Source organism: Bos grunniens, chromosome 4 (assembly GCF_055505025.1).
Source record: "Bos grunniens cultivar Pamir isolate PY7600 chromosome 4, Bosgru_T2T1.0, whole genome shotgun sequence".
In the NCBI taxonomy this organism is placed as follows: Eukaryota; Metazoa; Chordata; class Mammalia; order Artiodactyla; family Bovidae; genus Bos; species Bos grunniens.
The window spans coordinates 21020619-21047987 of NC_141168.1; the positions used below are offsets into that span (position 1 = coordinate 21020619).

Genomic DNA, 27369 nt, shown 5'->3' on the forward strand with positions numbered 1-27369 from the left:
GAAGGTGAGGTGAATGTGCAAAAGCCTTGATAACTAGGAAGAAGAGTTCAGTCTTGATGTGGATGTGGTCAGTGGTAGAGAACTACATTTCTTTGGCAAAGATGTAATTTGATTGCAGCGTTTTAAGAAGATTGATACATTTGCTGGAAATTAGTACCAGTTAGAAAGTAGTTCCTGTATGTCATTGCTGACCAGTGAAAATAAGGTGGCCTGGACACAAATAGTAATACTAGTAGGATTGCAGAAGAAATTATGAATTAGAAGTCAGAATGAGATTCAGGGAAAGGCCTTTGGGTTTGGCCATGTCTCTGCTGCTGCTGCTGCTGCTTCTAAGTCGCTTTAGTCGTGTCCGACTCTGTGCGACCCCAGAGACGGCAGCCCACCAGGCTCCCCTGTCCCTGGGATTCTCCAGGCAAGAACACTGGACTGGGTTGCCATTTCCTTCTCCAATGCATGAAAGTGAAAAGTGAAAGTGGAGTCACTCAGTCGTGTCCGACTCCCAGCGACCCCATGGACTGCAGCCCACCAGGCTCCTCCGTCCATGGGATTTTCCAGGCAAGAGTACTGGAGTGGGGTGCCATTGCCTTCTCCAGGCCATATCTCTAGTGATCTTTAAAAATGCTGCTTTCATAAAAAGATACAGATGGAAGGGCAGATTTCTAGGATTTATGAGGAAATGTCAAGGATGTAGATGCAGCAGTCATTGACTAAAGACATTTGGCAACAAAGAGGAAGGGAAAAACAAGATGCTAACTAGACGGGTCGTAGATCTTAGAAGGCATTGCTTTAAGATAATGCTGAATATCTAACGCAGAATTTACAGAGTCGAGTGAGAGAACAGCGTAGATAGTATAAAAGAGAAGATAGGCTAACCAGTGGAGTAAAAGATTTCTGTAGGTGTTTGGAATAGATACACCCCCGAGATGAGGTTAGGCTATAAGCTTAACTTAATCGAGATGGGCTATATCTTCCTTTGTTATTTGTAAAAAAAACAATCTGAAAATCTAGGTGAAAGAAGATGAGATTAGAGAAAATGAGATTAGATGAAGGTGCTCATGTGAGTAATTCTCGGATGCATATAATGTGAGAAAATGGGGGTGAAAGACTGGAGTTGGGAACCTGTTTTTTTTAAAAAAAAAAAAAAAAAAGAGGGAGAGAAAGAAATAAGTCTGTGAGAATAAGCCAAGAAATTCATCAGAAAGAAATTTAAGAATTGTTGAGTCAAGATAAGGATCAAATTTAAAAGAGTCAGATATGTATAGTTTTGTATGTTGTGATGATTCAACAGGAGTGGACAAAGCATATATGAGAGTTTGTTTAGAGGGTGAAGAAGAAAGAACCCAAAGATATTTGAAAAGGTAAAACTGATGATATAATCTTGTGATCCAGAGTTCATTGATTTTATATGTTGATGAGGACAAAGAACCAGTATAGTATTGTTAAGAGAAGGACAGATTAGGAGACTAGTCAGTGTGATGACCACTCAACACTACATGACAAGTGAGAACCAGGAAAAGGATTGTAGATAGATGTCTAACATTAGGGCTAGAGGTTGGAAAGAAGGCAAGCTTTCCTTACCCCTGTGGTCTTTACTTGTCCAGCTTTCCCTCTAGTTCTTTTGTTCAGAGTAGGACGTCAGACTGTGTGAGAGAGAATTGTAGAAAGCATGGTATTACCAGAGGAATCCTGGATCATGTTTCCTATAAGTTGAAGGTGATCCAGAGGATAACATCCCACAGTGGAGTGAACATTACTTCCTCAAAGCACAGAAGGAGGATGTGAACACATAGTCCAGGGGAAGGCCTGGGGAAAGCCAGAGGTGAGATTGGACGGCGTAGGTATCCCCAGTGAGTGTGTTACTTATGATGTGAAAGGTTTAGGCAGAGGAAGTAGGTGCATGTGAAGAGTCTGGTAGCTTGGAGCTTTGGAGAGTCTACCCTAAGTTTGAGTTATATAAAAATCTGGTTTACACCTATTGGTACCTAGAATTGAAGGCAGGCCTATGCAGTATAAGCTGCTTGAGAATTAGACTGAAGTACCTAGAAATTCCATGAACCAGATGGAAATTACTGTACTCAAGAACCAATCCATTTTCTTCAGGTTCCTTCACACCAGACTTCATAAAGCAGCTGTTGACTTCACTTTGTTCTTAGCCAGCTTCACATTTTATGATTATTTTCAAGGTTCCTGGAAGCTCCAACCCAACCCCTAAGAACTGTGCTTTGAACAGTTTGCTGTTGCAGCTCCTGGTTGGTCCTAAGACCTACTATTGTCCTGTGTTATAAGCAACAGCCTCAAAGCTTTTTTTCCCTTCCATATAATTTATAAAGCCTTTAAAGAACTCAGTACCTTTTTTTTAAGTTGAAATTCAAATAACGTACAATTAACTACTTTAAAGTGTACAATTTGGTGGCCTAGTAGGACTGTTCTTTAATTATCTTAATGTTAAAATTGAATAAATGATCCACTCTGGCTGTGAGAAATTTGGCCCGTCCTTGATGGGGCTGTGTGGTAATAGCTGAATCTAGACTCAGGTAAAAAAGTTTAAAGTAACTGTCTGAGTAGTTCTTAAGTGGTAATTTTCTGTCTTCATGACATTTGACTAGTACATTACAGAAAAAAAGGCTTCCTTAGCAAGGAAGCCTCACTCTATGTCTGAGGGTGATATTGAGTGGGTATGTGTGCATGTACATTGATTTATACATAGTGATTTCCATTTAAGTCCTCTACTTAGTGAATATGGCAGAGGAAAACGTCTCAGACCATCTCCCTATGACTTTTCGTGTATTTATTCCTTCTGTGTTCTTATTAATTCTTGCGTTTAGGATAAGAGCTGTATTCATATTCCGTCATTCTCTAAAGTTTTTTTCTTTTTTTTTTCTTAATGGGAATTAAAGTCCTGTTCATATGCAGCAAGGTTACAATATAGGTGCCTACTTCACCCCTGGTTATGCTTTATCTGAACAAATATTTTCATAGCTTTTTCTCATTGGTTTTCACTTCCACTACTGAACATACCCATCCCATATACTCTTTAGGAAAACCTAAGGAAAGGATAAAAAGAAGAAAAAGATGTTTTATTATACAGTCCTAAAACTTCAGAGCTGTGAAACATAATAGCATAGCCTTTAATGATCCTTCTTTTGAAGACCAAATAATAATAATGATATTAATAAACAAGGTTCAGAAGGATTGTGGTTTGCCCACAATCACATTCTAACAACAGTTTAAAGTTTTGTTAGCCCTCACCAATGAATATGTGTTCGTATATGTAATTCAAGGAGAAGAAAACTTCAAGATTCAGAACATATCTCTTCTATAAACTTCATTGTGTCTTACAGTTTATTATAGTAGTTCTCACAAGTCAAGGGCTTTCAACTGTGAATATCAGTGCAAATAATGAATTTAAGGTGTTCAGATTGTCCATCTGTGGCAACTGTTATTACAGACCCTGTAAGTTGTTAAAACAGCCTTGTGTTAAATGTGGCCTAGTGATCTTGGAGTAATTTTAGTGGGGGGAGATTGAAACTTCACAGGTACTCTTAATGTGAGTATATGTAATTCAAGAAGAAAACTTCAAGATTCAGAACATTTCTCTAAACTTCATTGTGTCTTACAGTTTATTATAGTAGTTCTCACAAGTCAAGGGCTTTCAACTGTGAATATCAGTGCAAATAATGAATTTAAGGCATTCAGATTGTCCATCGGTTGGCAACTGTTATTACAGACCCTGTAAGTTGTTAAAACAGCCTTGTGTTAAATGTTGCCTAGTGATCATGGAGTAACTTTAATGGGGGGAGATTGAAACTTCACAGGTACTCTTAATGTGACTTAAATACAGATGTCAGAACCAAAATAAAGGGTAAAACAGAGTTGGAATTTAATTTACCCAGGACTTTTCTGCAGTGCCAAAGAGCATTTAAGCATCAACCTGCATGACCACTAGACTGCTGATATCTCTAATACTACAGAATGAAAAAAATTCTTACGGTAATGGCACCAAGATGTACTGCACCCACACCAAAGGGGTGATCTCAGATTCATCTCTGAAGAGCTACTGTATGCTGCACCGTGTAAAATGATAGAATATCTGCTGATTTTTTTTCCAATCAAGGAGGTTGTTGTTTTCAGCATAGTGAAAAAGAGGGGAAGCTCCACAAGGATTTAAAGTTGATAATACCATCATCGTCTCCAAGAAGAAATGCAGGGAAGCTGACTGCAATCAACTTTTATAGCCTAGTGCTGTTTCCTAATATGGTGAGATCTCTTCCCAAGGACTGTACTGGCATTTCTACTCTGTTGTCATCAGTCTTGTGTATGGAAGTAATGTGTCTATGCAGCAGAACGTAGTAATCTGGAATATTGCTGGGATGTTTTTAAACATTGTCAAGAAAACTGACACTGAAGCCATTCTTTTTTTTTTCTTTATTATGTCTATAAATTGAGTACTCAGTAAAGGAAAAGGAGGCCCTGGGTTATGACTTCATCAACAAAGTAGGAAGATTGCTTACTGACCTTAAGCTGAGTGTTATTTTACTTATGTTGTCTCTATTAAAATAATACATTTTTATTAAAATTTGTGATTATGAATTACTGATAGCCCTATTCCCTCATCCCTAACTTAGGGTGTGATTTGCTACCAGGTATGGGCTGCGATTCATGGGGTCACAAAGAGTCCGAAATGACTGAGCAACTGAACTGAACTGAACTGATGGGTTTTGGGGGATTTTTTGTTTTTACATCTAAACTATTAACATTCACTAATTAACCTAACCATAGTCTTCCCCAGCCCTAGTCCTAGATAGGAATGACATTTCTTGAGTCAGTGCTGCAAAACCTCACCTTTATTTTAAATGGCAGGTGATTGGAATGAAGCCTATTATTGAACTAAGCAAAGATCTTTCATAATTTCCAAATAAATACATATAACCCTGCAACTTTTGTTTTATAACACACTTTCTGGTTTCAGTTCTTGACTGCTGTGAGTCTTATTCTGGTAGCTTGTGCTCGCCTCTCTGTCTAGTTTTTCTTCCTTTGTGCAAAGAAAAAGTTGCTTCTTTCTTTCTCCGTGTAGCTGACCACAGTTAGAGGGGGAGGTCTTGACTAGATCTTAAGGTGCACTTCCTGTGTGATAGCCCTGTAGGACCCTTGACAGGCCTGAATTTTCCCTCTTCAGAGGAGAAGAAAGGGCTCTGTCAGGTTCCTGAGTGTTCACTCAGTGTCTCTATGGTCATTTACCTCCCAATTTCCTTCTCAGTCAGTCTCTGTTCTCTCTTAAAAATCAAAACAGCACATTTAAGCAGAAAGCACAGTCTGGGTTGGAAGTAGATTGAGTAACAAATGTCTGATTGGTAGGCTTTTTACTTTACTAGATTGCCGCTATTCACTTACTTTTACTTCTAAGTAATTCTAGCTCTTTAAAAATACATTCTGGACAATACTACTGAAATTCAGTGTTTCACAAATATATGTGATTTTTAATAAAACTATTTTTTCCACTAAAAATTCTAGTTCCGTATAAAGCTCCAGGAGATGGTGAAATAGGAATTGTTGTTTCTAATTTATATTTAAGACTAAATATATAATTTATATTTTATTTTAAAACTGTTTCATCTGATCTTTCTCTCTTTCCTTCCTGCTTTCCTTTCTTCAACACTGATTGAGAATTGGTCTGTCAAGAATATCTCTGGCATTCCTTGAAGGCTGAACTACAATAAATCATAGCCAAGGATGAGCACTTAAATATATTTTTAAAATAATTTTTAAACTAAGGCCACTTAGTGAACCTGATGGTAGGCATATAGCTGTTTAAATTCATCAGCAGGTAGGCCTTTTGAAATCCTGTCCTCCAAAGGAGTATTATCTTTTATAGGTCTGAAAAGAATACAGTCTTATTAGGATTAAATCTCTTTAAATTGAGGCATTATTTGAAAAATTGAAAGCAAGAAAATATGTGTATTTTCCACAGTATAAATAGGAAGAAGAAAAAGCAAAATAGTCTTTTTTTTAAGATCATAAATTTCACATATGTATGTGAAAATAAAAGAATAAGTAATTTCAATTTATATTCTTGTTTTGAAAAATCAAATGTTTATAAAACAACCTCAAAACAAATTTTAACAAATACCTCTGCTTTGTGAAAATAGTACAGTGAAGAAGAAAGATGTATGCTTGATCTGTTTGGTTGGAAGTGTTTATTACTATGACCATATTCATTATCTGTTTCTTTTAGTTTTAGTATAATGATGAGGACTTTATTTCCTAAAATGATTTTTTTTCTAAAATTAAGAAGCAGTTTCTTATTTTAATGCCTAAAAAGATAACTTTCTAAAAATAAAGCTCATAGTTGGGTTATAATTCAGAGCATGGAAAATCATATTTCAGAGCTTGGATAATTTTTAGTCGTCTTTTCAGGGTATTTTTGTGTCTTTGATATAAACCCTTAAGATAGGAGCCATCCTTCAGAAAAAGATGAGACTGACTGATCTTCACTGTCAAAACAAAAGTGAGCTGTGTAATAATCAAATGAAGTAAAAACTGGCTTTAGTGTTTTTTAATAACTTTTAGAAAATTTAGAAATCTTTAAATTTGGAAGATTATGAACATAAAAAGTCTTAAAATTTCAATGGACATATAACCCTATGAGGATTTCTTGCATGGGTAGCAAGATACTTTGGTCTGAATGCAAGCCTAAAGGGAACTTACACTCCCTTAAAAAATATTGTATTGGTACTAAACAATCAAAAGCTATCACTGCTTTCTTCAAAATAACCAAAAACTCCAGTGATCTGCTGAAGAAATAGAAAATAAGCAGAACAGCGTGATTTGTAGTACGCTGCTGCAAAATGTTATAGCATCAAGCCCCAGACATAGCCAGTAAACGTTTGCTGAATGAAAACTTGTGGTTGAGAAGGTGATGTTTGTATCTGATTATTTCTGGAGGTATGCACAGCCTGGGTCTGGATCTGCTTTGTGTTAAATCTGGACTTGTGGAGACATTAATCAGATTCGTTTACAAATAAGTTATCTTATCTCTTGGTTGAACTGTGATCCTCAGTTCAGTGTAACGATTTGCCTCATCACTCCATGATCAGTCCTTCTATCTTCTCTACCTCTGAACTCTGAAAATTCAGCTTGCGACTATTCCTTATTTTCCCAAGACCACTGTGCTCCCTCCTCCATACACACAGGCTTTAAAAAATTTCACCTAACCAATAACCCTTCTTACCTCCAGTGTCTCGTTTGTGATACTCACAAACATGTACACACAATTCAGAAAGCCTTTATAAATACCTTATTTTCTAGAACTCTACTTATGTGAGTGCTGAAGAGCTACTTGGGGAACTTAATACTTTGATAAACAGGGTGCTCTCACTAGGGAACTTAGGATTGTTAAAGAATGTTTTTTCTTGGCTAAACCAAAATCTTTTTCCCATTTGTGCTTCTTGTCAAATATGTGAAGGCAGTATCCACTTGTCTAGTAACTTCTAGACATAGATAAGACATCCTTAGTCCTTTTAACCTTTTCACATTTAACATGGTTTCTAGTTCTCTTTAGTCTATTTCTCCTCCACATATTTTGACATTACATTGAATAGCTTTCTTGAAATGTAGAGGTCATAGTTTAATAATCCAGATGTGATTAGAGAATCTACTTTATCATTAACACTTTTCTTATTACTAATATTTGTATATTCCTTTATAGTTTACACAGTCTCTTTATAAAAATATCCTGTGGAGTAGATATTATCCCTATTTTGTGAATGAGGAAACTGAGGTTCAGAGTGGTTATCATTTGTGATTGGCTCAGTGTCATACAGTTGATAATTTGGACATTTCACATCTATTTATGTGGGCTTAATGTTATTTTAAAAAAAATTCTATTACCTAATTGTTATGAAATGGTGTAAGTAAAACTACTAAACCTTTTTCATACATGTGACTGGTTAGTTAGATCTCTCCATCCTATACTTTGCAAATGTATTTTTAAAAACCTGAATGTAACCATGTTAAATTGTGTGTTTGGATTTGGTTTGTATATTTGGTTTCCTTGTTTGTATATTACCATCTCAACAAGTTTATCGTATGAGACTATGTGATTATAAAGTGAGAGATAAATGTTATTAATAACATTAATAGTGAAGAGTTTAAGGATTTTAATTTAAGAATAGTTGTAGTTTTAATTATTGATTCTGTCATCTGTAGACTTGGCTTTTTGTTTGCATGTTTAAATAAACGTTGTCGGGAGTCAAAGATAAACCAAGCACTATCTCAGGAACTTCCAGACTAACACACAGTGTCTTTAGCTCTGTAACAGTTCATCTAAACCCTGCTGTCATCCATGCTGTACTTTAGAATCTTATACCAAAAGGTTACCATTAGAAAACTTCCAGAAACTGCTGAATTCAAGATATATCATAGTTATATCCTAGAAAGTCTGTAGTCTGTCCAAAGAATAAATTACTTTGATATGCTTGGTTCTTTATGGAAATGCATTTTGGCTTTCATTGACTGCTCTATTCCATTTGTTTTATGGCATTGATGTTTTGGTGGGATAGAAATGGAGTTTAGCTGTGAAGTCTTTGAGTTTGGGCAAGCAACTGAAGAAGAAAGGAAATGGATCCCGGAATTAGGAGGACGACATTTCCAGTGGGAAACAATTGTCAGTGGAAGCTGCTTTCACGACTGCTGTTCACCTCAAAGTTAAACTTCCTGTGTATTTCATTAGGAAAGGAGCTGAGGTTTTAGTCCAAAATGTTGCGTATTATTTCTCATGACAAATGACCCCAAATGCAAACAGTAGAGCAGTGCTTGCAAAACCTCTCATGTTCACTTCTAAAGAAATCAGGTGTCTTCCAATCGGTTTCAAAAATTTCCCCAGAACCCATTTTAAGCATTTAGCTTACAGAGCTGCCTTTTCTTTCTTTCCTTGTAATTCTCTTAACAATGGTTTTGTGATGACGTCACTTGAGGATGAATTCCCTGGAAGAGAACCCATGTTGCACCTAGAAATTTTAAGCCTACTGAAACTGAGTAGATGTTCTTTTACTGTCTTTGTATCTCTTGTGACTTACAGTTCTCTCTCCACGTTGCTTATTCTGTCCTTTCTGGTTTGAGGATCATGCTCTTTTATAAAGAAGATGGAACGAGGCAGATGAAGATGGAACTACATAGCTCTGACTTTCCTCAGGACTTAACATTATGACAGGCTGAGCCGTTGCCTTTTCCTAATTTTCTTCTGTTCCAAACTTAGCTTTTTTTTTTTTTTTTTTTTTTGCCTTCAGCATTTTTCACAAGCTTCAGATCATTATGGATTCTGATTTTAATCCTCAAGGATTATGATACTCTTATCCACAGGTAGGTTATGTAACTCTATCCAGCTTTTCACATCTTATCCCATGAGACTCTCCCTGCACAAGAACTAGTTTCTTTAGATTTTGCCCCAATTTATTTTCCTTATTAGATTATTATATAGTCTGAACATAGAATGTTCATATTTTTGCATCTTCTATCGTCTATGGAATCACTGCCTCCTATAACCGCGGGACCACGCTGACCCACCTTTCTTTTTTCTTTAAATTAAAAAAAAAAACTTCTTTGGAAAGACGTTTTCTCAAAAAAAACTGGAAGCAAACGTTCAGGGCTCCTCATTTAGGAAACATTAAATACCTCTTGAGGTTCAGAAACTGTTCACTGTACACAAAGAGGATCAAATCAAGGCCCTTTCTGAAGGAACTCACAGGGTAGTAGGAAAAAACTGATAGACAAATGAATGCAATTCACTGAGGTGGTTACAGAAGTAGCCAGGATGCCAGCCATCCAAGAACTCCGTCAGTTAGTCTCATTCCTTCTTAAAGTCCTAAGGTGATGTCACATACTTTAGGGCTTCTATTGTATTCACAATAGCCAACCTGTGCTTTGTTGGTCAGAAGTCCAGAAGAAAAATTTCCCTGTGTTTCCACCTTGGGAAAGGCGGGGTCGGGGGTCAGGAGATGAATTTTATCAGGTTTATTTTCTCCTGGCAGATTCAGATCTCAGAGATGTCAGGGTGGTTGACATTCTCCATGTCCCCGCAGTTTTATAATTGGGTGAAATCATATTCTGATGGATCCACGTATCTTCTCCCGGGTAATAAGCTCCCTCAGTCATCCTTGGATGTCCTCATAGGGCTTTTGTTCATAGTTCTTAGTTTCGTGCTCACTTAAATGCTTTCTTTCAAGCTTCCAACTTCAGATTTTGTCAGTTTCTTACATTGGATTGTTGTCCCTCCCATCATTTAGTTTTGTGTACTCTGGTTCAGGCTCCACCTAATAATGCTTCTGAGAATGTATTGTCTTCTCCTCCATTGACTTCTCAGTTACCTTTTTCCTCATTCTAAATGAGACTTTATATATAGACTTCTTTCTATAGATACTTTTTCCTGTTGTGTTTGTTTTTTCTTTTTTTCCTTAAATAGATTTTGCTTCTTCAGATCCTTCATAAAGCAAACATCTAGATGTTTTCCCGGCTCTCATTAAAGGATCTGATTCTTCTCCAAAAACAAGCTTACAGATCCTTGTAGGAACATTCTAGAAGAGAGAAGTGCACATTGTGCAAAGCACATCTATGTATCCTGTACCATGCACTGTGTTTTGTGATTAGCTGCTTCTGCTGCTCTCTGTTCAGTATGGAATGCCTTTCCCTTTTCCACATCAGCTTCTCTTCCCCTGAGCGTCTCCAGCCATCGTTTGTCCTGCATGCAGAAAGGCCAAGTTGTTCATTTTCTTCCTTGTGCCCTACAGGACTTTGTTTATATCACGGTACTTATTATCACATGCCATGTCGTTTTTTAAACATGTCTGCCCTGCTCTTCTCTTGGCCTTGAGTCCTGCCAAGGCACAGACTGGATGGTAGTGTGCACACTACTATCAGAATGGATATGATTACTGACTTCAGCACTTTTGAACTATTTACTCACTGTGCACTTTATGTACTTGATATCCTAGTACCAACAACCCAATGGGCTAGGTAGTAGTTTCATTTTCCAGAGTCAACTTAGTCTCCTCATTTATACTACAATGAAACTACTACTTAACTCATTGGATTGTTGGTATTAGGATATCAGGTACATAAAGTGCATAGTGAGTGAATAGTGTCTAGAGTAGAAAAATGGATAGAATATAGCTAATAGGCCTGTTTACTGTCTCATGCACATAATGTTAGAATATCTTTTTTAAAAAAGTATTCCTGATTTGGTAAATTGGATTTTAAAAGTTACATTTATTTGTGTTTTGACATCTCAAGCACTATTGAAAGCATATTTTAGTGGCCTCTTTTCTTCAGAGAGGACTTTTGGGCCCCCACACTTAGCTGATTCCTCCTTTCAGAAGGATTTGCACCCCTTTTGGTAGAACAGGTCGAATTGCTGCATTATACAGATAATAGGCCTTTTCGGGGAAAGTGGTTTTTCAGCTCCTCTCAAGTTGGGAATTTGATTCAGCAGGTATCCTGAAGCATGTCTCGTTTCTAAGACACTGAGCTGTATTCTCAAGAAGGTATAAGACAGCCTCCTTCAGGCGTGTCAGCAGAGCTGTGAGAGAAGATGAGAGTACACGTGAGAGTGTGCCGGGTGTCTCAGCACGGTGTGCGGCTGCAGGAGCGCGGTCCAGACCGCTGTGCTCTCGTCCAGGATCATCTGTGGGGGAGACTTGGGCTTTTGAAAGAGTAAAGATTAATTGAAGAGATCAGGAAAGCATTCTAGACAAGGAGGAAGGAAGGAAGTAGAGACAGTCCAGAAAGCCTAAATCATATTTAGCTGATCCTCAGGGCCTCTTTTTTCCTGTTTGTGTCATTTCTACTCTGAGTTCTTAGAATGTTTCACTTAATTTAATCTCTACTTTCAGATCTATTCAACCCTCAAGATTTTGTGCACCAGCAAATGTGCTGTGCAGTAGTGGTCTGTTTTGCTTTTTATAACGAGCATAATTCTAGAAAATCTGAGGATCAGTTCTTTTTGTTCAGACGGAATAGCTTTTTTTTTTTTTTTCATAAACAAGCTGATTTTATAAATCTGTTGGAAAGAATTCATTCACATTTTAGTTAATAAATTGAAATGATTGTTGTGACTGTCTTAGAGAAAAGCATTCCTATATCATAAAGGCTTTCTTTTAATTTCTGATATAAATTTTGTGTGCTCTTTAAAGTTTGGTTTTATATATAGGACAAGCATAATTCATTTGTATTTCAGTTGTTTAGAGATATGTTGAAGTATAAGAAAGTTTAGGCTTTCTTGAAATCATATACTGATGGAGATAGACTCCATCCCCAAACTCACAGAAATTAATATCTAACAGGGCTGGGGGAGGTGGGGAGTTTAGCAAGGGGTAGAGTGGCTAAGACAGGCCATACTCAGTGTCCTAAAAATGAATATTTGAAAGTCTAAGTAGCAAGAATTAATCATAATGGGAACTAAATTTCTGATAGACAGCCCCTTGTACCAAGAAAGACTTGTTTCACAAGAAAAGGAAGATTAAAGCTTTTTAGAAAACAAGATCAGATTGAGGAGACTTTGGGGAGTAGCGGTGAGATAAGGATTAAAAACTGAAGAGCAGAATAAACTCTTTTAGGAATGTTTTGGGATTGGAACTCTCAGTGAGTACTTCCCAGTTGAGTTAGACTGCTAACAGAAATTTAACTTAAAATAAGAGGTCTCTGGTCCTAGGGACTGTAGGCGGGAACAGAGTAACGAAAGGATCAGGGCTGAATATGTGGACCAGTTGTCCCTGCCCAAACAGGAAAGTGGAGACATTGATAGATTTGTGACTGTAGTTACATCTAGCTAGTTTAATTAATAAGACCTATGTGTTTATAATAAAAAGGCCTTGTGGAGGGGAACCAAAGAGAAGGTAGAGGCAAGAATGCCAAGTGGAGATAAAATCATGACCTGGTGGTATATATTGTATTAGAGTAAACAAAAACTTGGAATAGCCTTTTATTTTAGAGTTCCCCATGTTTTATTTCACCATGTTATTATACATAGATCCTCTGTCTTCTATCTTAGCAGGTCTTGTTTTTCAAATGCAATCTTACCTGCTACCCTGAAATGTGAAATAGATGAAATCAGGAGGTGGGAGCAGACGTGTTGTCCTACCCTTATCCCCTTAACTTCTTCCTTAGTGTCTCCTAAGGTGGTTTTGCAGTCTGTATAACCAATTTGAAAATTTTTCTCTTAGATAAAGATTTTATGCAAGCCAGAAAAGATCACTGGCTTATCACCAGTGATGATTTATCATAAGGAGCAGATTTTCCTACAGTCTTGTTCTGTGTAGCAAAGTTTTACATTTTATAATAACATATTGCAGTTAACCTGAGGAACAGAAAGGAGAGAAAACCACTTGAGTGCTGTAACGTGTGCTCTTACCTAAAGCCATTCAGCTTTTCCTGCTTTTGATTTTCTGTGAAAGGCCTGATGTCAGAACACAGCTTAATTTGATTTTGTAATATGTTATAATCATTGCTTATAAAATGGATCTTTATGTGTATTTTCTAGCAAATAGTTGGGCTAGGTATGTAGAAATGCCAAAGATAGTTTTAACATGTCATGGATTTTTCAGGCTCAGGGCATCTGTGAACTTTAAACTCCATGAATGAGAGGCTACAACTCTCACCTGCATTTCTACACGTGTGCCTACCTAGCCTCTCTTTTCACTAAACTTTTATAGCATTTGTTAATCATGTACAACACCATGACATTTCTTCTGTCGGTTTTATAGACTGTGGTTGTTGAGCTTTTCCCCATGTTTGCATTGTCTCACCATCTAGACGTTAAGCTGCTTAAGAACAGAAATTAAGGCATAAGGGCTTTGTCCTCCCTGCGTACCATAGGCATTCACTAAATAGTTGCTTTGACTTTTATTTTGGCAGCCTTAACACATACATTTTCTGTTGTTGCTAAAAACTAGACTTGTCATCTTGCTTAATGCATATGGACCGAGTCTTAGGCTACCAGCAAACTGGCAGAATTTTAACTATAATTTCTTCCTTAATAAAATGTGTTCTGAGCTAGGTAAATTGAAGTATACTGATGTTTCTTACACAGTGGAATATGAGAATGTGATATAAGGCATCTTGAAAGTACTTTAAATTCTGTCTTTGAGTTCTGTTCTAAAAAATAAAACTACTACAAACAACTTCACCTGCTCTCCTGCCCTCGAATTATTTAGAACCGAAAATAGTGGTTTTGTACATATTTGAAAATTACAAATTGAAAGTAAAATTTTAACATCATAAAACATTTAAACATATCAACAATCCCTTAAAAATACGCAATCCTTCCCTAATGTATTACGCTGTGCTATGCTTAGTCAGTCAGTCGTGTCCGACTCTGCGACCCCATGGACTGTAGCCCACCAGGCTCCTTTGTCCACGGGATTCTCCAGGCAAGAATACTGGAGTGGGCTGCCATGTCCTCCTCCAGGGGATCTCTCCAACCCAGGGCTCAAACCCAGGTCTCCCACAGTGCAGGCGGATACTTTACCATTTGAGCCACCAGCAAAGCCCAGTGTATTATGCTACTTCTAATTAACTACGTTAACACTAAAATTAGTATCGTTTAGTATAAAGTATGTTCAGTGACATGATTTTCATTGTAGTTTGCTTATGGTAAGTTTATTGTTGTTTATTTATTTGGCTGCTCATAGCTGTGGCATGTGAGATCTAGTTCCCTGACCAGGGATCAAACCTGGGCCTCCTGCTTTGGGAGCACCGGGTCTTAGGCACCGGACCACCAGGGAAGTCCCTGCTTACGGAAAGTTTAAAGGGCTTTCTCATGTCTTGTTTGTGTTTGTACTGTGTTGGTGGTGAGAAGGCTTATTAGTAGGTTGACTGCACAGCACCTCTGGGAGAATGCTGGATATCAGCTCTGCATTCCTGGGAGGAGACTATTGTGCACAGAGCCACTTCCTGACAACTGAGAAATGTCCTTACCTTGGCTTTTTGGAAACCACTATCTATTCAGTACTGAGTATTAAAAAAAATTGTTGTTAGGCATTTATCAAGTAATAAGTGGGCTTCAAATTGCTTTTCCTTCTCTTATTTGATCCTTATAAGAGAAAAAAGCAGATGTTATAAAATAGGGTCCTGGCATACTAAGGGGCGGCTTCCCTGGTGGCTCAGAGGTTAATATGTCTGCCTGCCATGCAGGAGACCTGGGTTCGATCCCTGGGTCGGGAAGATCCCCTGGAGAAGGAAATGGCAACCCATTCCAGTATTCTTGCCTGGAGAATCCCATGGACAGAGGAGCCTGATGGGCTACAGTCCACGGGATATTAAGAGACTTGCATGCACTTAAATGTTCAAGGTTATGTTAATAACGGTTGCCTTATAGAGTCCATCTGCAATTTTCAGCCCAGTGTTTTCTCCATTACAGCTATTGACTTGTACGTAGTGAATTTATATGCCAGTGTGAAGTCCTGTATAAGCAAAGGGAAATGAAGTTGCATCAGGTTGCATCCAGGTTGCTATTTAAAAGGAAATATGTATTCGAATGGAATTATTTAGAGTCCTAGAAACAAAGGAATCAACTTCCTTTGTGTCAGTGGTTGTCAACAAGGGATAATTTTGCCTCTCCACACCCCAGTAGCTATTTGGCAATGTCTGGAGACATTTCTCATTGTCAGAATTGGCGGTGGGGGGGGTGGGGGTGTTGTGCACAGGAGCTACTAGCATCCAGCAGTGCTGCTAAACACCTACAGGGCAGAGGACAGCCCCTGCATGACGAGAAACGAACTGTCATTTCTCCTGAATGTCAGTTGTGCCGAGGTTCATCTGCCCTGTGTATTGCAAGGAATGGAATTACCCGAAGCCCTCTCAGCCAGAAAAGATTTGGGCCAGAGGTGGGGTGGGAATGTGGGCAGGGAGGTAGAGTAGGTAATTACAGGTGTGGCTGTTGAAGTTTGGATGGATTTATCTGATTTCCTTTTTCTTGGTCTTTCTTTGTGCCAGCACTTGGCATAGCAATAGTAGAGAAAACAGTGAAGAAAACTTCTTTTTGCAAGCAGCTGAGAAGAGTGGTCCCGTACCCTGAGCTAAGGATGTCAGTCCACTTCTTGTGACACTTGCAACTTCACTGCAAGCCAGCCAGCCATGCTGTCAGGCTCCCATGATGTCTAGGCATATACATGACTCTGTTTTTTGGCAAGATTGTAAGAGTTATAAACTAGCCAATTTATTTCCCAAGGTATTTTATAATCATAGTTCACCTTGGGAGGATCTAAGTTCCTCGTTGTTTCTATATCATGTGACATCTGTGAGTGTCTTTGGCCAACATACTCTTGCTTGATCATTACCCTAAAATCAAAGGAAATAGATGTTATTTTTTAGAGGACTTTTTAAGTTCACAGCAAAATTGAGTGGAGTACAGAAAGTTCCCATATAGCTCCTGCCTGTGAGCAGATATCTTTGATTTTATTGTAATACTAATTTTCAGATAAACTTTATATAGTTGCAAATGTTATTCTGTTAATGCAGAGTTCCTTAGTTCCAGCTTTCACTAAATGTAAAGCAAAAGTAAGGAGAAGATGGGTTTTTACTAAGTTACGGGTGTTTGTTTGTTTTTCTTTTCTTTTTCCCTGTGTAGTAGAAGAGGGAACCTCAGTTTATCTTAATAGGCTTCTTGTTGAGTTTGGCTACCTAAAGTTCAAGGGCATTAATCTTCCTTAAAGTTTTCCCATGTAGTTGTACATCACCTTTTTATATTGGGGAGATTTTTTTTTCCCTTCCTGTGAAGTTTTCCTTATTTAGAATTCCATTTTTAGTTAACTGAAACCTTGAGAGTCCCTTGGACTGTGAGGAGATCGAACCAGTCCATCCTAAAGGAGATCAGTCCTGGGTGTTCATTGGAAAGACTGATGTTGAAGCTGAAACTCCAATACTTCGGCCACCTGATGAGAAGAGCTGACTCATTGGAAAAGACCTTGATACTGGGAAAGATTGAGGGCAAGAGAAGGGGATGACAGAGGGTGAGATGGTTGGATGGCATCACCGACTCAATGGACATGGGTTTGGGTGGACTCTGGGAGTTGGTGATGGACAGGGAGGCCTGGTGTGCTGCGGTTCATGGGGTCGCAAAGAGTCGGACACGACTGAGCGACTGAACTGAACTGAACTGAAACCAAGTTAAGTTATTCAGTCTGACAGTGTGACTGCTTTACAGGTTAGAATGTGCCGTAGCCACCAAACCTTGTAATTGAGAGTGTTCTAGGACTTTATTAGTGTGATTTTGTTAATGCCTCATACAGTTGGAGTCAAGAGGAGACTGCTGGTTGTGTTGTCGATGAGAATTTTTTCACCCTGGCTGCCAAGTCTTGTTTGTTCCTTTAGTGAAATATTTCTTCTGCAAGTCATGACTGATGGACATTCTATAATGTTTCTGTGTTTTTTTGCTTCCTTTTCATCATGGGTCTCACAGCCCCTGGAATTTGCCTTAAGCATTTAACTTGTTAAAAAGCTAAATAATAGTCTATACAAATACAAGGCAAATAAATAGTCTATACAAAATCTAGAGCTTGGTGTTACTTAAAAAAAAAAATCTCAGATAAGGTCTGGCTTTCAAGTGTTGACTATATAAGTTATGTGACTTGGACAAATTATTCTAGAGTCTGTTTCTTTATCTGTTAAATGCACGCTATTCCTCCTGCTCTGCATACCTCACAACATGAGCATCAAATGAAATAATGACTTTGAGAGTGCTTTGTGAATTATGCAACACAGTGCAAGTATGAGGTAGGAAGCAAATAGAAGGGTGAGCCTTAGGGAATTACACTGATGGTGAATTGGAATTTTGTTTGAAGAGTTTACTTTCCTTTCTACTGACTCGTACGGTGTAGATTGTGTCTTCATTTTAGTAAATTCAGAGATGACTTGCTGAATTTGGTTGTAGTTTCTGTCTTCTTATAAATAACGTCAGTAGGGTTAAAAGCTTCGCTGACTGAAACATTTTAATTTAGCATAGGTCAGTGATTAGGGCAAAGGAAAAATTATAAAAAGAAAACTAAATTCACCAAATAGCCTAGACTGTACCTGATGAAGTGTCATTGTCATCATCATCATCATTAATGGTGATTTCTCATCAGTTCTGTAGAACTCAGTTTTCTGTGCTCTTCTCAAGAACTGCAGTTCGTAGTTTGACCTACCGTCCTAGTCTCAATAAGACAGTTATTCTAAGTAGTAATTACACTTTACCCTTCCCCTCCCCCCAAGCAATTAGTTACATGCCATGTGGATTCTGGATGGTAGCAGATCCAGTGAGTTTAGTCACAATTTATGAAAGCCTTTTTATCTTGATAGCATCTTATCATATTTGATGCTATTTATAAATAGAGCCAGGGAACTAACCATAAGGCTCCAGGTCTTGTGTTGTGAATGATTGGTAGAATTGTAAGGACAGAGTGGGCAGGCCACTGGAAATGATTCCGTTTAAAGGGTAGCTTCGCCCCTGCCTCCTTGGCCTTGTGACTAATGGAAAAATACTCTCTTCAGATTCTAAAGCCTATTCATTATGCCTTTCTCCTCTGAAATACATGATCAGTTTTATAATCAGGAAGAACTTTATTTTTTTTCTATTGGCTTATGTTTGCTTTTCATAAAATGGCTTTTTTTTTTTTTTTTTTTTTCATTTGATGGGCTCAGAATACAATCCTGAACTTCACAGGCTTGCTTTCTTTATGTATAGCATAGATTACCTCAGCTGGCTACATGCCCCACTAACTGAAATTTCATAATGTAGCTGGAACCAAATCATGCTCTGGAGCAATGAGTCTTTAAACTGGATTGTTGGCTTACATAAGCAAATGGTGAAGCGTCTGTCAGGACAAGAAGCTCCCTCTCCTGATTCTTGAGCAAGTTTTTCCACACTGATTTCAGGGGCTCCGAGCTCATGAGCAAAATCCTAACCAAGTTTATCTTGCTAGGACAACCCATTCTAGATGCTCAATAAAGAAAGAATAATTCTTCTCCCACTTAACCACAAAAGAACAACATATGTTTCTAACGTCAGCTTTTTATTTTTTTTTATCTTTCATTTTTTTGTTGGTAAATCTCCCAGACAACAGCAGTTCTGTAGAGAGTTTAAATATGAAGGAATGGCAGGACGGGCTAAGGGCACTTCTACCCAACATTAACATCAACTTTGGTGGACTGCCCAATTCTTCCTCCCCCTCCAACGCCAACCACAGTGCACCAGCCTCCAACACTGCCACCACCGACAGCCCGAGTTGGGACCGCCCTGGCAGCTGGACAGACCCAGCCATCATCACAGGTAACTTTCTTGCTCCTTCAGCTCCACTGACTGCCACCCGTTTGGTTTTTAGCACAGATGATCTAAAAGCAGAGGTCTCGTCAACATAATCTTCCCCCAAAGTCACAAGTGTGTGGCAGCTTCTTTGATCCTCTGGGGTCACGTAGCCTCAGTTGTAAACTCTGTTGGCCTCGTTGGGTAATAAGGCGTTTGGTACCTAGGTTGCTTCCTTTGATGTCAGTAGGTGCTCACGTCTGACAGCATGCGTGCATTTTGTAGGTCTCAAAGTACAAAAGGATCCGACTTATCCTCTTAAAGGAACATACTCCACTTTAAAACATAAAGCTCTCTATTATAAGGCTATCTGGTCCGTGTATCCCTGCTAGAGAAGGAGAAGCACAATTGGGAAATACCGTCATGCAATCTTGGGGACTGGTTTTTGCAACTCCACCTCTCTGACACGGGGGGATAATGTCTGTATAGTTGAAGAGGAGACGTGGGTTTGTGTGACAATAAATCATGGTTGTTGTGGGTGGAGGATAAATGCAACGTAAGGCTGAGAACATCTTATTTGGACGGAGTTGAAAATTGCATTTCTTATTGGATAAACTAAGCACCTTAAAATATTTGTTTGATGAATTTCTTATTCTCTCTGCACAGACTCACCATCTTCTTCTTGTTTTGTTTTCTCTCCTTAGGTATTCCAGCATCTTCAGGAAACAGTTTAGACTCTCTTCAAGATGACAATCCTCCACACTGGCTAAAATCCCTTCAGGCCCTCACAGAGATGGACGGCCCCACTGCCCCTCCGTCACAAACCCACCACAGCGCCCCCTTCAGCACACAGATCCCTCTGCACAGAGCCAGTTGGAATCCCTACCCTCCTCCTTCAAACCCTTCCAGCTTTCACTCCCCACCCCCAGGCTTTCAGACAGCCTTCAGACCCCCCAGCAAAACCCCCACAGATTTATTACAGAGTTCAACACTGGACCGCCACTAGGGAAAGAGGGGAATCCATTAGAAAATGCAGGATTTGTCCCCCCCTGTTTTCTCCCTCTCAGCCCACCCACAGCTCCCTTCTCATCTCTTACGTTCTGAAGAATCCAGTTCCTGATCAATTTTTTTTTTCTCCCTACCCCCAGATGCAATGCGATCACAGGGTCATTAACCATCTTTCTTTTTTAATTGTAAACGTTTCTGTTGATCCAACATTCAAGTGACACTGTTGAATGTTTTCTAAAAATGCCTTTTTAAGGAGGAAAAAAAAAATCAAAGGGCAGTCTCGAAACTTAGAAAATTACTGTTTGTCTGTTGCACATAATAATGATATAATCTGCTTAGCAGAAAATGACGATTAATCTCTAGGAAAGGTGAAGTAAATGCATTATCAACTGCAGAAGTTTGAAAACCAGGTTGAAATGAGATTGCTAAATGCATGGGGGAAAGCAGTGGTCCTGGCATCCATCTTGTATTCAGCTTATCACTATTGCAGGGAAAATGCTTTTAATTTAATTTTTAATTATTTTGGAAAGTTGATGGAGAGGACTTGATTGTGTTGTTAAGCTTAAGAATTTATTGGAAGTTGATGGAAAGATAAATTGATCTGTAGTAGTAACTGGCCTGTTGCTAAAGAGTTTATAAGGAGGGGAGAAGTGATTTTTTTAAAGGAGAAAAAATTTTGACTTTAGATTTAAAATAAATTCAGATGTTTTAAAGAAAAAAAGTATTCACAGATTTAATACCTATGCATAATATATAAGAGCTGAAATATAAGTGATTTTGTCAATCTTTCTCCTCTGTCAGAATCTTTTTTTCTTTTTACCGTAAATTCACCTGACTGAGGGCACTCTGAGATAGCACTGCTCTGGGGCCATCTGATCACCATCAGGAGCAAATCTCTGACCTCCTTGCCTGCAGCTTTTACTTAACCCTGTAGTTTCTGGACGTTTGTGCAGTATTGAAAAGACAGGAGAAAAGAAAACAGAAACCTGGTTATAACCTGATGCTAAAACTAAAAAAAAAAAGGAAATGTACCTCTTTCTTCAGAATTAAAACTAAAATCTTAAATAAAACAGAAAACTTGATGATGACCCTTGGGTTGTTCTTGTTTTTGTTTTTCCATTTTGTTGCATGTGAATTTGAAACATTTTGTGGTAACAGTCATCGGGTGTATCCATGGGTTTTACATCTTCAACAATAGGGAAGACGGGTTAAAAGAAGAAACTAGAAAAAAAATTAATCTTATTGTCAGGCGTTGCCATGTGTGATGACCAGCCCATCTTCAAGAGTTCCTCTTCCAGTGGCTTTCAGTAGAAGATGCTTCTTTGTGCTGTTGCATTGTGTGGGCCACACCTTCCCAACTGAGAAGCCTCTCGTGCCACAAAGGAGCACATAGGCTGTGTCGTGCTGAGACGGTGGTGGTCTTGGGGAGACCTGGCAGGACCAGCAGGCAGGGTGCCATCCAAGTAGCAGCACGTGTGCGTGCTACGATGGGAAAGAGGAAAGAGATCGGAAACACCGATGGCAGGAAACCCACAGAGATGTCTTTCGTGACCAACTGTTCTAGGGAGGACCTAAGAGGGGGAGTCACGCCACTGACCAACGATGAGGATGAGGTTGCTAGAAATCTGCGTGATTTGGGTTACATTCAGAAGTCCAAAGCTGGAGTTGGTATATTTCCAGCTACCTCCATTAAGCAGATCTTTGTGGGATGAATTAAGTAGATCTTTTGAGATTTTACGTTCTGGTTTTTTTCAGGTTGATTGGCCTTCTTACCTTTAATCTGTACTTCAATTTGATACCAAAAAGTTTTTTTAACAATCTTTGAAGAATGTGAAGCAGATTGTCTCAAATACATGTCACCACAAGTAGATATGACTGGGTAAACAGCAAATTGTGTTTTAAAAAATTAACCACAATGTAACCTGTGATAGGAGAAGACTATAGGCTGTAGGCTTTCTTTGGTCTGTAAGCTTTACTTCAGTTGCCTACATCTTCCAGTTGCCTAAATCTTTACTTTGTGCTGCAGAGTGGTGGCCCAACACACAAGTAATATCAGGTAGTCATGAATTATAATCAAGGCTTTGGGGCATTCGGGCCAGGGGGGTTGGTATATCAATAAAAATGTAAAAGGAGGGCAATTCTATTTTGCATGGCTATGCTATGATTGTGTATATGCTTAATGAATCATATATACGGAAGACCTTATAAAATATATAAATACCATTTAAAGAATAATAAAACCCTATATGCTTACCACCTCAGTTAGAAATAGAACTACAATATCTTGAAAGACCTCCTATCTCTCCCTTTCCAATTTTCTTTCCTTCCCATCAACAGAACCATGATCTTGATATCTGTGCTAATCTTTCTTTTTAAAGTCTTGCCATGACATATGTATCCCTGAATAATGCATTGTTTCATTTTTTATTTTATTTTTTTAAATTCAATTTAATTTAACTTTACAATATTGTATTGGTTTTGCCATATATCAAAATGAATCTGCCACAGGTATACATGTGTTCCCCATCCTGAACCCTCCTCCCTCATTTTTTAAAAAGCTTAAGTTGAAAACCAAAACCTAAATGTGTAAGGAAGAGCAGTATTATCAGTATCAGATCCAGGGTTTTAGAAGATAAATTGAACAGATTCTCTAGGTCATAGTCTGGCTTTAGTTTCTCTGATAATTTATGAAAGCCAGTTCTGGGGAAGACTGCAAGGTCATGAGTGAGTCCTGGAAAAGGGATGCCAGTGGGGCATCTGACAGGGCTGCCATGAGCCTGACCCTGGGCGTCTGGCAGAGACTCTGATGGAGTAGTCTGCTCTCTGTTTCCTGTGTCCAAGCTCTCTGTGGTTTCCCTCCAGTCCTCTGGAGTTGATCAAAGCCCAACCTATGGGAATGGGGTGGTTTAAAAGACACGTCAGGATCAATTTACCAGGGCATGGAGGGGAGAAAATAAATTTTATAAGATTTGGTCAAAATCAGATAAGTGCAAAAAAGAATCTGGACCAAACCAATTTAGGCGGTCTGTTGGCATAACAGCAATAGAAATCTTGGTACTGACAGCCCTCAGTGTCTGTCTGTGGGCTCACAATTCTTAGATCTGATGCACTGCTGACAGTCCTAGTGTTTCCTTTACCTCTTTCCTTTCTTGGGTCTTTTTCCCCCTGTATTCCTATATGCCATATCTTTTGGTCTTTTTTCCTCTAATTTTGTTGGAGTGACATCTTCCAGAAACTCCTTGAGAAATGCATGTGGGAAATAACTATTTTAGTATTTTGCATACCTGAAAATACTGTTTCAGTTGATAGTTTGGTGGATAGAAGATATTTTTTCCTTTAGAACTTTGAAGGCCTTACTCTCTTGTCTTCTTGCTTCCAGTATTACTGTTAAATCCAAAGCCACTCGTATGTAATCCTTTTGTCTCTCTCTCTCTCTCTCTCTCTGGAAGCTCGTAGAAATTGTCTTCTGTGTTCCTTGGTATGGGTCTATGCTGAACACAGTGGATACACACTAGGTTTTTAAAACCTGGTGACTCATGTCCTTCAATTCTAGGAAATTTTCTTATTTCATGAGTGAATTTCTTGCAGTTATTTTCTCTGCTCTTCCTTTCTAAAAATGCCCTTATTCTGGACTTTCTCCTTTTTTTTTCCAATTTGCCAACTTGGTCTTTTGCTCTTTCTAGGAAGCTTTATCTCGAGTTTGTTTATACGTACAGTTGTCTTCTTGCATTGTTTCTGTTCCTCCCCATTGGTTTTACCTCTTTGTTTGCTCTGATCTCTGTCTTTCATATTAGAGACTTCGCAGATCCTGGTAACTCTTGATATCCGCTCATGAATAAGACTAAAAAGCTGACAGGAAGTTTTGTAAACACGAAGGCATGCCAGCTTTGAACTTCACTTTGGGAAGGTCTGGAGGGGCTCTGTTGGGAAAGACCTATTGTCGCTGTCTTTGGGCTTTTTCTCCTGGGCTGGTCAGATTGTCTAAAGAAGAGTCTCATGATGGCTGGCCACGGGGAGAGGGGCTGAGGCCAGAGCTGCTATGGGGGTCTCTGTATTCATTATGAGTATGTTTACTTCATCCTTGCTTTCAGTCCTTTTCTCTCCAGAGACTGTCTCCAAGTAAATACCTGCCCAGTTAAGAAATGTGTGGTTGCACTATGGTGTGGAGTGGGGGACTGAATCTAGGGAACTAACTTCTTGAAACAGCTTTCTCAGTAAGCTTTATTTTACCTCCGCCCCACACATTTTATCCGTGGTTCTCAGGGCACCTGGCATGGTCAGTCTGTGCCCTGGAGGGTTCTGTGGTGTGAATTGTGTTGGGTCTTAGCATTCCCTGCTGCTAGCGTGAAGTTTCTCATCAGCCAGGTGACTCAAACCGCTGCTTTCTTGGTCACCGCATTTTGCTCTGTCGTCTCTGGTCAGGGTCTCCCTGCTTTTTTCTTTATTCTAATTTTAAGTTAAGTATGTAGGTTTAATCTGCCATCTTAGTCCAGTTTTGTGCTCTGATTTTATAAGCTAATCGGCGTAGTTTTTTTAGGCAGTAAAGTGGAGGAACAAGCACTAGCCACCATGTTGTACATACATGTGTATATATCGTTTGAATGGCACCTGCCCACGTTTGTTTTGTTGACCTTGAAGTGGTTTCTCTCTTTTTAATATCCTCTTTTCCATTGAAGCTCTTTTGATTTACAATCATTAGTTTGTTTTCCCAAAGCTCGTCATACAGGGGATTTTTTTAATGGTTAAAATTTTAATCTAGATGTCCACATTTACTGCAGTTTTAGGGGACATAGCAAGTCAGATGGATGTGGGTCATTTTCTAGGCTACACTGAGTTAGAGCAATTCTAGAAATTGCAGAGGAGGAAATAGCCTACCCTTAGCGCTATATGAATTATATTTTGTGAACAAGTAATAAGTGTCAACAGTGTGTTTCCACAAGGATTATGCCATGACAACCCATAATGCAGTTATAAAGCTGAATGCAGTTAGCACTCTTCACCACCTGCCTGAATTTAAAGACATGGCATCCATTGCACATGTTATTCAAGTTCAAGTTTTTACCATCATCATTTGATTTAAGGTCCTTATTATATTTAGGGTATGTAAACTTTAAAAAGTTGACAGCTTATATTCCTTAAACATAATCTTGAAACGTATCCTTTGTCAGATATGGCTATTTCCACTCAAGCGATCTATCCAAGTGAAAGATGACTGAGGACGTTAACGTGAATTCTTTAAAAACCAAATACTTATTTTGTCACAAAAATCAGTACTCAATTCCTTGTGCTTAACACATTATTAACTTAGTCTAGACATAGCTTTTAGACATGTAGGCAATTTCCTACCAGAAGGAACTGCCTTTGAAAATTCATTTCTAAAATTGCCACTGAACAAATTGATTTAAAGAAATGAGTACATGATTACGGGGGGAAAATCCCTTTAAAGGGTAAGATAACAGTTTCTATTGGTGGTAACCCAAATAATTTGAGCATGAACGTAAACATTGGCCCAAATGTTCAAGGCACATCTCATAAGAATTGGCCATTCTAAAGCATTCGGCGCTTTGCTCCGTCTCTGGAGGAAACTCAGTGTGTCCGCAGGTGTTTGTAAGTGGAGTCCTTGCACTTCCTTCCACAGCTTCCCTCCAGAGCCGATGGGAGTGGTATATATGACCAACAGAGTAGTTCAAATAGAATATTTGTGGTAGGTAGGCTGGGTTAAAACTCGGAGAAGGCGATGGCACCCCACTCCAGTACTCTTGCCTGGAAAATCCTATGGATGGAGGAGCCTGGTAGGCTGCGGTCCATGGGATCACGAAGAGTCGGACATGACTGAGCGACTTCACTTTCACTTTTCACTTTCATGCATTGGAGAAGGAAATGGCAACCCACTCCAGTGTTCTTGCCTGGAGAATCCCAGGGACAGGGGAGCCTGGTGGGCTGCTGTCTATGGGGTCGCACAGTCTGACACAACTGAAGTGACTTAGCAGCAGCAGGGTTAAAACTAAGACTCATAAATAAGAGAATTTAAAGAGAAATATGTAAAGAGCCGACTCTAGAAAAGACCCTGATGCTGGGAAAGATTGAAGGCAGGAGGAGAAGGGAATGACAGAGGATGAGATGGTTGCATGGCATCACTGAGTCAATGGATATGAGTTTGAACAAGGCCTGGGAGATGGTGAACAGGGAAGCCTGGCATGCTGCAGTCCATGGGGTTGCAAAGAGACAGACATGACTGAGCCACTGAACAACAACAAAGAGAAACAATGATCTGTGGGGTATTTTTGTTTTCAGCTTTAGTATTTGCAAAACTGAGATACTATTAATAAAATACCTAACCTAAGGTCCAGAAGATTATATACAGCCCAGAGGGTTATATATATATATATATATATATATATATATATATATATATATATATAATGTTTCAGTAGTGTGAATTCCCTGGCTTTTATCAGTCTCTTTAATATGCAAAAAGAAGTTGAGTTTTGTCCTGAGTCACAGATTTAATAGCAGAGCTAAAGCTCATTGTTACCCTTTCTCAGCTACATTTATCCATTACTTTGCTCATACTCCATTTCTGTTCTGAAGCTCCAAGTGCTTTGCCACCTTTCTTGTTTATATTTGTAAAATGACTAAGATAAGGATGGAATTATCTGCTTCCCCCTTGTTTTATTTTTCTTCCTTATTTTAGCAAAGTGGTGGTGAAATAAAGGGTGTGAAGAGATACTTCTTGTCCCAAATCATAGAGTGTGAGTCAAAGGTTGATTGGGAAATAGAACGCTGAGGGACTTCTTGACTATGTTGTGCTTCTGTTGAGTTTTGTTTACATAGACTACCAAGTTAGCCAGTACCTCCTGGATTTTGGGCAGATAAGAAAAATGAACAAGGTAATTGTTTTCAAATATTTGAAGGGCAGTTATGTAGGAGAGGAAAAACAATGAAGGACCCAACTGAGACTGAGATGTAAAGGAGAAATTTGAGCATACTTAAGTCTAACATTTTCAAACATCTACTTTGGGCTGGGCATTATGCCAGGTGCTTCAGGAGGTACAAAGATAAGGTGATTCCTGTTCTCTTACTCTGAAAAATTT

The 27369-nt window shown here is 38.8% G+C and overlaps 1 protein-coding gene across 13 annotated transcripts in view; it reads left to right on the forward strand.

The window, feature by feature from the left end:
• Positions 1–21363, forward strand: part of CNOT4 (CCR4-NOT transcription complex subunit 4) — a 152811-nt gene extending 131448 nt beyond the window's left edge. For 8 of the 13 annotated variants that reach the window (XM_086395433.1, XM_086395437.1, XM_086395431.1 and 5 more), the window contains 2 exons: positions 19082–19294; positions 19972–21363. In XM_086395433.1, the coding sequence (XP_086251559.1) occupies positions 19082–19294; positions 19972–20273 (515 nt within the window). In that variant the 3' untranslated portion in view covers positions 20274–21363. The remainder of the gene's footprint in view (positions 1–19081; positions 19295–19971) is intronic. The other 5 variants (XM_086395442.1, XM_086395439.1, XM_086395441.1 and 2 more) reach the window with 1 other exon arrangement.
• Positions 21364–27369: the final 6006 nt, after the last annotated feature.